The 16,279-nt window shown below is 41.0% G+C and overlaps 1 protein-coding gene across 2 annotated transcripts in view; it reads left to right on the top strand.

The window, feature by feature from the left end:
• slc6a9 (solute carrier family 6 member 9) overlaps positions 1–16,279 on the top strand; it is an 81,488-nt gene that overhangs the window by 6,462 nt on the left and 58,747 nt on the right. The window contains exons 1-2 of one of the 2 annotated variants that reach the window (XM_036004844.1): positions 191–207; positions 1,574–1,847. In XM_036004844.1, coding sequence (XP_035860737.1) covers positions 1,818–1,847 — 30 coding nt within the window. In that variant the 5' untranslated portion in view covers positions 191–207; positions 1,574–1,817. Of the gene's footprint in view, positions 1–190; positions 208–1,573; positions 1,848–16,279 lie in introns of those variants that run through there. The other variant, XM_031311173.2, reaches the window with a different exon arrangement.

Here is a 16,279-nt window from a genome sequence, read left to right as displayed (position 1 = left end):
GACACGTCAGGTCTCAGAGTGAGTTTCATGTAACCTCTTATGCCCCTCCTCCTGGGATGGTCCAATAGGCTTGGCTCAACTCTTGCCTTGTGTACATACACGAGTCAACCAGTGGGAAAGAGTCTGAGTGCTGTGTTCACACCAGTTAGTTTCTTATTACTGAGCTGGTTGCCCTTTCTGATTTCTTCAAACATCATAACTTGGATGGTAAGGTTCAGTTTTTAACCTAGTTTTGTTTCTTATCTGTGTGCAGCAGTGTGCTGTGTATGGTGGAAGTCCCTGTAGGCTCCTGTACATGAGTGTTTGTATGTTTGTAACACTGAATGGTAGCTATATTTGGCCACTTTCTCTTCTTTTGCTGGGATGCTTTTAGTACACTGTCTAGGCATTTCTTTATCTGAGACAGTGGTAAAGTCAGATGAAGGGAGACATGCTGCGGAGTTACAGTATTTGACATACACACTCCAGTCTCCACATGACAACTCAAGTTAACTAAGAACGATCAGCGTCAAAGAAGTTATGTAATCAGATGATTTTAAAAGTTTTTATAAATCTGAAAGAATTCAATCGACAGAAAATGAATCGGCAACTATTTCGATAATCGATTAATCGTTATTAATCATCAAAATATCGTTTATCGTCATTTTTTCAAAAAAAAAAAAAATCAAATCGGCAAACATTTTTTAGTTCCAGTTTTTTTTCGATGTGAGGGTTTGTTGCTTTTCTGTGGTTTATATCACCTTCAATTTAATAAGTTTGGGTTTTGGACTTTTGGATGGACAAAACAAGCAATGCAAAGATGTCACCTTCGGCTCTGGGAAATAGTTGTTTTGACAAATCGATTCACTGAATGAATAATCTGCAGATTAATCAGTAATAATGACAATCATTAGTTAAAGCCCTAGTTTTTACACAGCACTTTCTAAAGTTCTCAATACCAGCCTCCACTGATTATTTTTAACTAAATGTCATTGCAGAGACGCAATATTTAAAGAAAAAAAATGCATGCATTTTTATATTATCTAATAATAATCACAGTTATTTTTAGAAACATCACATATGAAAATTTGAAGTAACTTGCCATCATGAACATTTCAGATACATTTTACTCAACCCGAAGTATTTTCTGCCACTTTTTTTCTATATCCAGGCTGTTTTTGAGTATTCTTTTCCAATTTGGCTGCCATACAGCAGTAGTCAGTGAGCAGTCTAAACGTTACCCTAACAGTTAATCTCTTTACACAAAAGGGCACTTTGTTATGGCAGCTGCTTTGCTACAAAATGCAAATCTGTTACTACATGCTTTCTTAGTTCTTTCTCTGCATCCTTTCTTGCAGATTTCTCAGAAGTTTATTTTCCACCTCTTAATAACCTCTTGGGATGTAGAACTCAGAGTGCAAACTGTTGATTTGTGTTTTAATTTTTACCTTGAATCAGGTCATGTACAAAGAGGGAGGAACTGTTTTGCACATGGCCAAGGGGACAAGTAACTAAAAAGTGTTGCCTTGCCTCCCCCTTCCCCACTCCTCCCGTCCCTCCACCCCTCTCTGCCTGTCACATGTTCTTTTCACAGCATAGAAAAGTTTCTGGATTAGGGCAGAATTAACACAAAGCAGCGACGCCACTCCAGCTACACTCGCAAACAGCGCAGAAGAGGCACGAGGGGGACTGAGACACTCAAGCGAACGCCACCTCAGAAAACTTCAAACTCTGATAGCGAGAGGAAGACGAGTCCATCCCACAGAGAGAGAGAGGCGGCAGAGGCAGAGAGACGGCAGCAGAGAGGCAGGGGATCTTTGCCGACAAGGTCCTGAAGGATGGAAGAGAAGCAGTTGTCCGGGATCCTGGTAAGTTTAACTTTTGTTCAGTGAACACACACATACCCACACACGCTTTTAAAAGCAGTAACACAGATCTAAATACAAAGATATGTCCTACATGGATGCAGTTCACTGGTGGGATGCAGCTGCTGGAGCACCAGTTGAGTCACTCTCTGCCTCCCCTTTTCCCCAATTTAAACACAAGAGACCAGGTGGTTTAGTTTCAGTGTACTTTATGGTCACACACAGTACTCCAACAGGCTTTTATTTTCTTATTTTGTATGTTTTTGGAGGGTTGTGCGCTAACTTTTCTGATTTACTCTTGTCTTTAAGATGCCCTTCTTAACCTGGGAACAATTTTTCATGCACACCAAATCACCCAACTATTTAATCTTTGAAACAACGAAGATCCATATGTTTGCACTGAATGGATGCCTGCATTTTCCTTCGGAGTGATTGTTGTGTTGGTGTTTGTGTGCAGCAGGCGGAGCTGTCATCACCTGCTGTTCACCATGGCGCTAAGCACTCACCATCAACCAAACACTGTCCATAAAGTCTCCTAAATCTGTCCTAACTTGCAGCCTTCCCTTTCATCCCTCAGCTCTGCATTTACAGTACCCAATTTATCGGATCTTTGCAACTCTAGCAAACCATGAACATGTTTTTTGGTGTTCTCCGGCTGCTGGTAAGAGATGAGGCCAAGAGTTAAATGTGTCAGTGTCAGGCCTGTGCTGTTGGTGAAGCTTTAAATAGAGGTTTGGCATCATTGGCAGTCAGGTCACTTCTCTCTCTCTCTCTCTCTCGCTCTCTCTCTCTCTCTCTCTCTCTCTCTCTCTCCCCCCCCCTCCCTCCCTCCCTTCAGTCCAAGTTCTTCAGTCCGTCTTGAGATGGCGATAAACACAAACTCAGAGCTCCAACTCTCTTGTGACATTCTCGCTCATTTGAAGCGCCGCTTTCCTCCCCGCTGACATTTTTATAAACTGCTGTGTCCTTTTGAGATGCATATCCACGTTAAAATGCACACTCACCGTCTGAACTTAAGAGGACGTCGTTATAAGTAACTCCTGCGACATTTGAATGTGGATGGAGGATGAAGATTACATTTTTGTTCCCAGAACTTTTTTGTGTGGGTTTGTCTGCGTTTGTAGCTCAGTGACAGATTGCCAATCAATCGTTTGCATTGTTATGCACTGCTGGAGAGTTGCAAACAAGTTTAGTAATGCCTATCTACCTAATTCAAATATAATTAAATGATGGTCACAAGGAGGATTTGAATTGTTTACCCCATGGAGGAGATTTGTTGTGGATATGTGCCTGTTGTTTTACTCTGTAGTCATTATCAAGTTATGCGCCTTTTTTACTGCCCCTCACACACTCAGAGGTGTCTCTGAGGAAAGTATAACTGAACTATCATGGTTCAGTGTGTCATCTGTAAAGACTGCCATCACTCCTCACAACCACTAGGGGCATATAGTCCAACAATGAGTGAATGAATAAAGTACAAAAATATCTTTGAGCGTTACTATGTAATTAGAGGAGAGTTTTGTTCTGTGGCCGAAGAGCTGCGGGAAGATTGTACAACTCCAGCAGTGACAACTAAAAAGTGGTCATGCACACTTAGACGCAGCTCGCCTCTCGTGATTGGTCACTTACAATGGCTGGGACCGTTGTCCTCAGCAGCAGTAGACAGTGGTGGCTTAGAGACATCGTGTGTGTGTGTGTGTGTGTGTGTGTGTGTGTGTGTGTGTGTGGAGGGTTACAGACAGAAGATTCTTAAGACAGTGCTCTCCCATCGCCAACTGTCACTTTATGTCACAATTATTATTCCGTTCCTCCCTTTCTTTGAGCTCGTTTCTGTCTTCCTCCTCATCTTTCTGTTCACATTCATAACAAGATTTGATGAATTTAACATCAACAACAAGCTGCTCCTCCATGCTTTGCTTTAGTGATCTCTCCCTCGCTGCATCCAACAACCACTAAGCTTTAATTGCGCGAAGACGCCGCTAATATGCCAAAGAGCGTATGACATCATTTGCACTTAAGCACGCTTGAAACCCAGGGAAAACCCTGCCCTTTTACTATTGTGTTTTCTCTACATAGTACAACTTGTTTTTCTAAGTCCCTGCCCTTTCTTTGCAGTCTGGTGAAATGTATTTATGCTGGCCCAGATGGTTGGTGGATGGACCCGTCACCGTAAATCTCGTGACACACAAGGCGCTCGCTTCCTGCTACCGCTTGGCTCAGCTGGTAGCCTTCTGCCGGGACTCTTTCTGTCCAAACTTAATTCCCCTGCCTGTTCACAGCGTTCAAAGGGAGCCCCCTCTCCTCAATCTTCCTGCGTTGTCTTTGGCTGCCCTGGAAGCCACGGATGAGCAGATGGGGCCCTGGCTGTGACCAGCTTTTCATTTACGGATAGCTGTCTCTTTTTTTTTTTTACTCCTTAGTTACTTCTTTTTGACTCGTCTTTAAAACGTTTAGGTGTATATATAGGGATGTGAGAGTAGGAGGAGGAGTTGGACTGAGGTTTTGCTTATTTGTCTGCTGAGTGCTGTATTCATACAGTATGTCTGGCTGTGCAGACCACTGCTGCCCCTCCGTCACCATGAAGGCCAAATGGAGGAAGAGGTCACATAAGACTGGCCTCTGATCAAAGATTAACATTGGCAAGGCTTTTAAAGTCCGCCTGTGACTTTTCATCCACACTTTGTAAGATGTTTGGAGTGGCGGATGATAATTACAAATTCTCATATCGGACACCAGATCTGTCAGCAGTGAAATTACACTTAAACCTCTTGAACCCTGATATTCTAAACACAACATTAACACCTTTTTTAAACAATATGACAGGATACGTATGCATTTTCACAATTCCACAATTTAATTCTACTTCTGCTTATTAGTTCTAGTTGTCATCAAAAACTGGTTCTTTTTGAGCAAATGCACCAAAATATATTAAAAAACAAAAAGCACCTTCATTTTCACCAGATTTGGGCCATAGACTAGAAATGTCCCGATCAAGTTTTTGGGGCCCAGACTCCAATTCAAGTCTTTTACTATTGCAGATCTCATCTAATGAAAGTTGTAAAAGGTGCAAAAATGCAGAAACAGTCTCTTTGTTTGTGTGTGTGTGTGTGTGTGTGTGTGCGTGCGCGCGCGCGCCATTTCTCAGGGGTTGTGTGACTAATGTGTGCTGTAGGCTGTGAAGTGGAAACTAAATGGAAAGAAATAGTGGAACCCACAGACACAACCTCCCCGAGGTCAATACACACATTTTCACAAACGCACATTAAAACATAACGGACGACACACTTATACATTAGGTCCACACATTATTACAGTACATAAGCACATTCACATAACATATTTTGGATTTTAGACACTCACAGAAGTAAACGCATATACACACTCACTCACACATAATAAATGCACAACATGTTTGGTAATTCAGGGCTGTGACTTTTGCTCCGAAGCTGTGACAAAACTGTGAAGCCCATACTGTGGCCCTGGGGCCAATTGTGTTGCGCCCCATTGTTTTTTTGTTTTTTTTTAATTGCATTTCCCTGTTATTGTGGTTTGTTTGTAGTCGTGGTCCATGTGTAGGTATGTGAATGTTGCAAAATGAATGTCAATGCTGATGACTTCTGGAGCTGTGTATTGTCAGCAAAGTGCTAACCACGTGCTTCAGATAACACAAGTACACTTATTACAGGTGAAACTAGACAGTTTATCTCCCTGTCCCCGTCCTTATGTAAGAAACATATTGAGTTGCCAGTCAGCCAGTTTGGTTAACAGCAGTGCTCAGCAACCGTGTTGACTGCCTCTGGGGTGAGGGGCCAACAAACAGATGTAGAGAGAGAGAGAGAGATAAAGAGGGAGAGGGAGGTGTGGGGAGAAGAGTCAGACATGATTTTTGTTTCTGATTTCACCCCGTGACTCACCAGCTGAATGAGAAGAACATTTTTCAAGTGTCCGTATGGGGCACAGGCAGCGCCCAACGTCAGCTTAACGGCAGCAACTGTGGCGAACGTACAATTGAGGGACAAGGGCCACAAATGCCAAACACGTCCACTGCTGGGCACTCTTTAAAAGGTAACCCACCACCAACCAACCCCCCCGTGTACGCACGTACACACACACACACACACACACACACACACACACACACACACACACACACACACACACACACACACACACACACACACACACACACACACACACATAGCAAAGAGACACAAAAAGGGCTCCATTGTGTTTCGGACCTTTAGATTTCATTTGGAAAAACCACTCAGGCTGAAAATTTTGTTTTTCTGATTTTCTTCCTCTCTCCTTCTGTTTCTGGATTAATGGGTCTCCCTCCCTCTGACTCCACAAAAAAGTTAGAAAAAGGGGACTTCACACACTCTTCCTCTTTCGTCCTCTGAAGTCAGTGAAATTATGGACAGGGCTCTGACATTGTGTCCACACAACGGGGCTCTTACATCTCCCCTGGTTTCTTTTAGTATTATTATCATTTTATCAACGGTTTCCCATTGAACTATTTTCAAAAGCCTTTCAGTATATATATAAGTATATTTAGGTAATTTGTTGCGCTTGAACCCAACCTGCTCCCTGGCTCTGTGTGTATGTGAGTGTTGAATGGCAGCTATAAGCGGGGGTCTGCTTTTCTCAGGGCCGGATAGCCCTCTCCTGCTTGGTTACACACCTCCCCTGTGTTATGTATCACTTTTCCTCCTCTCTGTTTCTTCCCCTCTTTAGCTCCTTTCAGACAATGAATCTGTAGCATTGCTGGGTTCATGTTAAATGTTAAAAAAGTTTTAAGTTGATTCTGGTCAAACTTGACTGGGCCGTCACAGATCCAGGTGCAGCGCTGCGGGAGAACAGCAGCTGCTATTTGGAAAATAATGTCATCAAGGAAGAAGAGCAATCGCACCGGCTGCCGCAGTGATGAAATAATCAACTTTTTGATGTTGACTGCTTTTCTTCACAGCATGATTTCTGAACATGTACAGCACTGAGGGGATGCTTTCCCCTCACTACAGTAACCCCTCTAAAACGTCCCAGATACATTTATATCATGAATTTAATTTCATTTTCACTAGATGCTCTGCTATCCTACTGTTGATGTTTAGGTAAAGCAATTTGCTTTAATCACTTGGCATTAATGTACGTTGAAAAAGTGGTTGGTAATTGGATTTCTTTCTTTGTGCCCTCACACTTTAAGGGACAAAATGAAAACACAACTTTAAAGCTGCATTAATTGATTTTTGGGGGCAGGGGAACTAACTACAAACACAACATTAACATAGTTGTGATAGTGTTAGCAAACAATTTCCTGTTCATTTATCTACTAGACACAGAGCTCCATTAGCATTTATTTGGAGTCATATTTCTGTATGTAAGTCAAATATAAGTTAACTTTCCACTCATTCAGCCCAATAGCTGCGAAATGCTACGCAATGTTCACCAGCTAGTTGTGAAAACAAAAACATTGAAGTTTATGGGCCGTAAAATCAAAACAATAGGAAGCTAAAAGATGCTGAAATTCTCCGTAGAGCTGAGTGGGGTGATTATTTCATCCATTGTTAATCTAAAACTAGTTAGCACTTCTGCCTCACAGCAAGAAGGTTCTGGGTTCGAACCCAGGTCGTCCCAGGCCTTTCTGTGTGGAGTTTGCATGTTCTCCCCGTGCTTGCGTGGGTTTCCTCCGGGTGCTCCGTTTTTTTCCCACCATAAAGACATGCATGCAACTAGGACTACAGCTGAAAATTAGCCGACTGGCTAACACTGGCGCATTTACAGAAATGTTGATTAATGTGCATTGTCCTAATCAAATAAATCTAATCTAAATCTATTAATTAGTGCAGCTTTAAAATTAAGCTGGCCAGGAGAAGGTACGAGATGAACTTCTTTATTAACCTTAAATTGGCTCAGTCACAGTCTTTTTTTTACGTAAAGGTGTTTTATCAATTGGAAATTATTTTTTTCTTTTATGCGTAATGAAACCCAAGCCTACATTAGAAATGTATGACACCACTAGCAGCACATACATAGATTTTTTTCTAGCAACAAATGATAATTTTCAAAGAAATTAATTAATCATTTGTCAGAAAATGGTGAAAGATGTGCATCACAATTTCCCAATCGCCATCTTTACCTATTTAAATGGCTTGTTTTGTCTCACCAACAGTCCAAAACCCAAATATATACAGTTTATTTATTATCATAGAAGACTAAGAAAAGCACTAAACGCACATTTGAGAAGCTGAAATCAGTGAACCTTTAAAAATTAGCTTATAAACATCCCACTCCCTATCTAACCAGAAGGGAGAAAGTCAGCGGTCATAAGATGAGATAAGATAAAGTTATCCACCATGGTGCCCATTAAGGGTGTGCAATTTTTTTAAATTTTTTTTAATTGTATGTCTACTGCAATCACATGTACATACTGTGAATCGTTTTTTTTTTTTTAATCGAGAATCGTTTTGAATTGAAAATTGATTTTGAATCGAATTGTGAGCCTAAAAATCGATATCGAATCGTGACATTTTCTGAATCGTGCACCCCTAGTGCCCATGGTGTCTGTCTTGATAATTCATTTTTTGAAAGAAGAACAAAAGAAATCTCACCTTATGGTCCATTTGGTTGCCGCTCTGGATTACATCACATAGTGTTTATCAGCAGATGGAGTTTGCCCAATTGTCATGGAAATATAGACATTCACATTTTTTAAAGACACTTTTTAAAGATAAGGAATTTTAGAAAGTAGTATAAGGTAGCGATAGAGACAAAAACCTTTATCTTTATCGCCCATAGTTTTATGGAGAGTGCATGCAAAAATTCTGATTTTAATTTCATTTTCTGTTAAACTGACAGTGTGTAAGTCATTGCATCTAAGTGCATAAATAAGACTGATAAGCACATTTTGTAATGCTGCTATGAAGGATGTCTTTAGACTTTTGCTGTTGCTTTCTTCCTTCACCTCAAAGAGGATCTACTGATGTACACGAAGCAATGCCATATTATTATGTATGAATGAGGAATTTCACATCTCTTTCTGTCTCTGCCTTTCGCTCTTCCCCTCTTGTCACATGTCAAGCGCGACAGTGACTTCTGCCACGTGAGGCAATGGTCCCATATGTTTGTCAAAAAGTGTATGTTGTGTGCTTTTTCTGGCCCGATTTGTTCCCATGCCTTCTCTCCAATGAGCCCCGCTCTCCCCTGGGGGTTGGAGCCGAAGCCTCACGCTATTTATACAGCCCGAACAGCTGGGGCCCTCCCAGCCAAAGCAGTGAGGGATGGGTAGAGAAATTATCATGGAAACTTCAGGTTAAACCAAGCGTTTGAAATGTCTCTCTGTTCCCTCTTCTTTACTCTCTCGTCATCCTCTCTGTCATTTGTCTTTCTCCCCGGGGTGTCCAGAGTGGCCAGGTCAGGTCGTGTTCAGCTCAGGTCAGCCGGACCGCCAGACAAACATCACTCATTTATTTCACTGTCTTTGTTATCTTTCTAGTCTTTTCTCTTTTTCTTCACTCTGCAACTGATGTTTTTACCCCATTTTCCCTCTCACACACTTTCTTTCCCCTTGCTTCCAATTAAAGAGCTGGCTGTTTTGGACCGAACAAGAAAGGTTGATTTTTCCCTCCAACAGCGCCTCAACACAGTTTGTCCTTTTGTTGCGGACAAAGCCGACCTGCTGTTGCAAAACTGAGCTTTTTGTGTTTCTTCTGCTGTATGGCTCCTGTGGTGCTTGTCCTATTGTGAACCCCAACCCTGTGAAGTTCTGTTCTCGCTGCCTGTCCCTTCACTTATTTCATCCTGTCGTCACTTCACTTATCTTGTCTTCTCTCGACTGTTCTGCCCGCCAATCTCAGCTTTTCCTCATGTGAACTGCTCAGGAGGGAAGAGGATGGCAGGCCTATCAATGCTTGCTTTAGTTTAAGGCCCCTTTCACAGTCAGGCTTCCCATCACAGGCATGCTGAGCTAACGAGAGGTGAAGAGATATTAACCTAATTGCTGTAAGGGACGGATATATAGATCGAGTAAGATGTAATAAGCCCAGACGTGGTTCCCTCTAGCCTTTCAGTGTAAAAGCAGTTTGGTCCATGGTTATTAAAGCATAAGAAGTCATGCAGTGAGGCAGGCGGATTTACATAACGTTTGAAGATTTTACATTTTGATTTACTTTGTTAGTTCAAAATCACCCAAAATCAAATCACCAAGAGCACACAATTACAACAAGCTCCGTATACCCCCGTGATGTGTTTGTATTTGTGATACGGATGGCCTGAGTAAAAGTAATATCAGAGTGGATCACAAGCTTGCACAAGACTGCATTATTATTCACTGAAGCTTCTTTTTTTTAAGCAAATGTTAAGGACATGTCCTTGATGGTTACAACTTCAAAATGTAAAGGTTGCACAAGTGCAAGGATAATGCAGTCATATTGTGTGTGTGTGTGTGTGTGTGTGTGTGTGTGTGTGTGTGTGTGTGTGTGTGTGTGTGTGTGTGTGTGTGGAATGTGTCTCCACATGGGTCTTGAGTGACTTGTGATTGGAACCTTACTTCCCCGCTCCATATGCAAATAAACACGTACATCATTTCTGTTGACGTATAGGCTGGTTGGTAAATTTCAGTGTTCCTCTCACATAAATCAAATATTAAAAACGTGCGATGACTAATGACAAAGCGCTGCCTACAGTCTGTGTGCCGAAGGACATAACTTTTCTTTTCTGCATGATGTATTTTATGAACCTAAAAGTAAGGATTTCTACTCATGGTTGCTGGGACCAGACCTAACTGAATCTTTCTGTTTCGAAGTTTAGTTTCTATAATTTTTATATATATATATATATATATATATATATATATATAATGCTTTATTTTGCTTTTAATGTTCACTTATAGGAGTCGTGTTACTGCTGACGTAAGAACAGAAATGTTTGTAGTAATATCCTACATATTCGTGGATTTGGGTATGTTTTTGAAACTAAAAATAAGGTTGTTATATACCGGCAGCACCGGAACAAAACCACTGACACATCACCGACAGTATGATAATAACATCCAAAACACACAATTCACTCAGGGGTTTTTGTGACATGAGAAATACTTTGAATGAGTACGTAGTCCCACTAACAGTTGAGTAGCTCCTTCAGTATTACCCAGGACACGTGTGTGTACACACTGCTATGAGAATGTGGATATATGTGGCCCAGACAAACGCAGAATGTAGTCTGAGTGATCGGATCTCAATGTGCCCTCAATGTGTCCTGGGTGTGTTTACACCTGTACTTTAAAGCTGTCCCCTTGTGATCTGATCTCTCAGATCGGATTTTAATACAGGAGAGAATGTGGCCAGGGTATGCTGACTTCAACTTGGACTTTAAATTGCATACGCTACTTGTTTGTTGGACTACAGTGATGTAGTCTGAACTAGTCTGGACAAATTTTGAAAACTGTTATTTGCCAGACGACGTGCATTTGATTTTTTTAGTCAGACAAAAATAAATCAAAAAGCCTTTTTCTGATTTAATTCTAAAAGCAAAAATGAATTTTACATCAGGGGACTTTTGAACTAGATGGAAGACTCCTGACAGGTCTAACCCAGATGGACCCAGTCCCACTCATACCTATGAGCATCACCTTTTGGACTGTGGGAGGAAACTCATACGAAATAAACACAGAGTAACATAAAGTCAGCAACTTCCAACTGAAACAACATTGTGTACGATTATACAGTTTCGTAACTCCCCCGAGAATATTAATTGTGTTTCATTGGCCTTTTAGATCACAAAACTGTCTACACTCATAAAGAAAGGCCTGGGAGAGATATATCTTTCGCAAGTATTCAGTGATATTTGAATATATTTGTCAACACAGATAAGAGTGCTTTGAAAAAGAGAGAGAAAAACATGAGAGAGATTAAGTCAAAATAATTCAAACGAAAGGAGATTATTTTCTTTTTCAGACTTGTGTCTTGATGTTTGAATGGTGCATCTTTCTGTACATTTTACTTGCTGCACATTCCACTATGTGCATCCGCTCCCAAAACAACTTTTGAAATAACACCTAAGAGAGGTGACTAGATAAACACCTGCATTTTTTTTCATACCCCCATAGCTCCTAAACCCTGGACTAGAGGAGCCCTTAATGTGTTTTCTAAGCAGTCTTTTGTTATTGCCGTATAGGACACCTGAGGCCAAGTGCCAACAGGAAATGAATAATAGATCTGCTTTGTTTTTCCTTTTTTTCTTCCAATTCCGTTTGAGATTTTAGAAGAATTACTTTTTACTGATCACTTTCCTACGGCTGTAACAGAGCTGTGTTAAATAACTGCTACTACAAACTGAACATTTCCTACTGCTTCACATTAAAACTTTTCTGCCTGCAAATTAGTGGAATGTTTTTTTTTTTGTGAAGCAGCAGGAGGAAATGCAGCTATAGAGGAAGAGTTGCAATCGACTGGTTCCTCCTGCGTTTTGTGCTAACCGGCAGATATCCAACATGTCATTATTGTAAACAACACTGTTTACCTTACCGAACTGTCCTGTGGACAGCTGTGGACTTGCCATGCACGGCAAGGCAAAACCATTTTTGGCACTTCCACCATGTGCCATGCCAGCACGATTTGGGTGGTCTATTTACATGGTTTGCTCCTGTAGTAATCACCCACACTGTTATCTGATTGTAATGTGTTTGCCTCTAACTAGAGCAATATATATATAAAGAAAAACTCTGGCAGCAAGGCTCAGTTGCCATGTGGTTGTTAGTGATGATAATGGAAATACACACTGGTACCCTGTTGAAGCCAAAATTAGTACTTCTGCCAACCTTTAACAATTAAAATAAAGTGACATTAAAAAAAGGACATGATATCAGCGTCCCCAAAAGCAGTTCCAACCCTGAGTGTTATTAAACTAACAGGGCAGTATGCATACATTTGTGTTCATTCATCTGTAAATATGCCACCTCATCTGTCCTCATCCATCTGTTTGTTCAGCTAAAACTCCAACCTGCCTCCTAATTACAGCTCGATGTGCTCAAAATCATGCTGCAAGCACATTTCATTACCTGCGTGATTTAAAAGTCTAGTTAAAGAGCCTAGTAAGGAAATGTGAGACCTGGGCTGCATTAATCTTCAAATGACTGCATATTTGTTACGGTCATCGGGGAGAATATTGGTTTGTCAGAGCTGGAGCTTAAAAGGGAAGTGGAAAAGGAAGCCTCACTAGCCTTATATGTTTTCTTTTAACTCTCCCTTTAAACGTTGTTTGTGTTATATGTAGTGATGGAGTTTAGGATCAATGTCTGTGTTTGGCCTTAGGTTAACCTGTAATAGATGTTGGCATGTGCTTGGTAGTTGACATGAAAGCCTCGAGGACAGAGGAGATTCATTCTGACCTTATCAGTGTTCTGCCTCCTGATTGTTTTTCTACTCTTGTCCGTTGATGTTGGCTTGTCCTTGTTTACACATGAAAGCTACTAGCACCCACACCAGTGCTTTCTGGTCACACCTTTTTTCAAGTCTGAGACTACATCCACACTACTCTGTTTTGGTTTTAAGAATGAATATCTTTAGCTACGTTTACTCCTGGTGTCCACACTACTCCGAGCCCCTAAAACGGAGACACATTTGGAAACACCACTGACCCCATTTTGGTATGAAACTCCAGGGTTGTGTTGTAGTCTAGACAGACGCAAATGGAGACCGGCACACACATGCCTAGTGTATGGGAATGTTCATGTGAAATACAAATATGGAAATTGATCGGGCGACTATTTTGATAATCGATTCATCGTTTAAGTAATTTTTTTAAGCAAAAACGACAATAATAAACAACATATATTTGACTGTTGGTCAAAAACAACACATTTAAAGGTGTCCTCTTGGAATCTGAGAAACTGTGATGGACATTTTCCAGACCAAACGATTAATCGCTTAATTGAGAAAAAAATTGTCAGATTAACAATCACTAGTTGCGGTATGGAGTGGGGTCTGTAATAGATAACCACAGAAAACAGTTAACACTCCTGCCAATTGTCAATTCACATGCATTCATTTCTGTGCAAAAACCAATATATGGAAAATAAATAAATAATAATTGCTAGTTGCAGCCCTAGCTTCATCGAACAATTTCTGTAACTTTTCAGAAACCAGCAATCCGATGCAACACTATGATTGTCTTCCAAGAGAGACTGTCTATAAATGTGCAGCCCATATTTAATGCAGTTCTGGTTCAGTAACATCAACAGGCTTTTTTGAAAATGCATTGAACATCCACATTTATATTCTCTCACACTGGCCGTTCTGCTATTGTAGGAAGCACAGATATCAAGAAACAAGTGAGAATTTTAACAAGTTGGTGTTATTATCAACAGCAGCATCTGTCCTTCTCTAATTAGAGTTAAATGACCTAACATAATAGGGCAATTAGTTAACGAAACAAGTCCTTCCTCCTCCACAAACAGCCAGCTGCAGCCACAACAAGCATTTATTTCAGGATCTGTCTGTCCACACCAAATTCATGCTGAGTTTTCACCGATTGCCCCCACACTTAGTGTGTGTGTGTGTGTGTGTGTGTGTGTGTGTGTGTGTGTGTGTACTTTGTTAAGCCTTTCAATTAGATTTGACCTAATCTGAGGCCAACGGACCCTCCTGAGGCAGAGCTAGTAAGAAGTGTCTGGATCCCTGTGGATGAACTAATGATCTACCATAGTTTAGTTCTTAAATGCACACACACACACACACACACACACACACACACACACACACACACACACACACCTGTGCTATTATAATTCTTTGTCATAGCCCTGAAATAGCACCTCAAATAAGTGAGGACCAACTTCAGTGACCTCACTTCGCAAACATGTTCTCACTCTGGAACTTTAAAACACATTTGGTCTCACAAAGACTGAAGTACATGAACACAGGCTCACAAGCACACTCAAACCAGACTCATATTACGAAAAGAAGCATTTTTACATTTTTGTTGGTTTCTGTGATACTGTTAGGTAAAAAAGAGCCAGGCCTGCTGCACGAGTAGTCACAGCCTGCTGGCTCTTCACAATAGGATAATAAGATTCTCCAACAACATGGCAACAAAATGTGATGATTCTCTCAACTAGCATTGTGCCTGACATGCCTTGTTTTTTATTAAGCCAGAATGTCTCTATTTGTTTATCTCACTTAAATTTTATTGTTTTATTGGGATTGTCAAGCAGATAAACTGACCAACACATATATAATAATAGATTGATACGTGGCGTCTGTGTATCGATACAGTATTGCCACGGAAAATATCTTGATACTATGCTGTATTGATTTTTTTTTTTTCCCCCACTGCTAATGTTTTTTTATATATATATATGAGATTTTTAAAGTTGTAGACCGTAAGATTTTCATCTAGTTAATTGTCTGTTAAGTTCCTATCTATCAAAGAGTGGGTAAAAACAATGTTTTTGCTGCTTTGCCAAGTAATACAATCTGAGTGTCTGGGGCGACTTTCCCGCCCTAAATTCAAATGCAGCGCATAGTTAGTGGCGCTTTTTATGTCAGTCAGCAACGCCAAGGCTATCCTGCTAGCTGTGTTAGCACTGTTTACTGTGTGTTAGCACAGTTAGCTAGCCGCTGCTTCCCCGGCTCTATCATTTCTACGGTTGTGCGTGTCCCCACAAGGCTCTCATTTCCATGGATGTATTAGCTCTTAGCTCATCTTAGACTAAACTGCTAATCGTGTGGAGCATTTGAAGGCATCATGCTGACGTCATACAGTCCACACTGTTCGTTTTCGAAAGGAACTCTGGGAGATGAGGTCCCAGAGGCCCTCCTGCAATTACATCTTACCGCCAAAGCTGCTGCTACAAACAACCTAACTCAATCTTACGGACTACAACTTTGTGACCAAGATATATAAACTAAGCAGGACATTTTACATTTTGCTCTCTAGTGTAGAGTGACCAGACGTCCCTGGTTTCCGGGGACAGTCCCCGGTTTCAGTGACCTTTCCCCGGCTGGAGCTGTCCCGGAAATGTCCCCAGTTTTCACTGTGACTGACAGACCCGAAATTGGAATGAAAGAAAACATTGACCAAACGTATAGTCGCGCACCCTGCACGCGCAGGCTCAAGACAGCCAGAGCAAGCGCTGCTCAGAGCTCAGAGATGTTTTAGAATGCCCATTTTACGATGCTAAAACTACTGTTTATTTACATGGAGTCTGGTGGGTTTAGCGAATGCAATTTCGTGGACTTTTTTATGTTTTAAAAAAGGATCTTACTCTTTAACAGAAAGATTGACCTCCTTAGAAATCCTTTCCATAATGTTGTCAGACACTTAGAATATTAATCTGAGCCTGTCAGTGGCAAAATGAGCACTTTTATGAACATAAATACAAGCTGGACAATTGACGTCCTATTAACTTACATTGTAGCTTGTTTCTCCTTTGCTGACTGCAG

This window comes from Sander lucioperca, chromosome 9 (assembly GCF_008315115.2).
Source record: "Sander lucioperca isolate FBNREF2018 chromosome 9, SLUC_FBN_1.2, whole genome shotgun sequence".
Classification (NCBI taxonomy): Eukaryota; Metazoa; Chordata; class Actinopteri; order Perciformes; family Percidae; genus Sander; species Sander lucioperca.
This window is presented reverse-complemented; position numbering and strand designations above follow the sequence as displayed.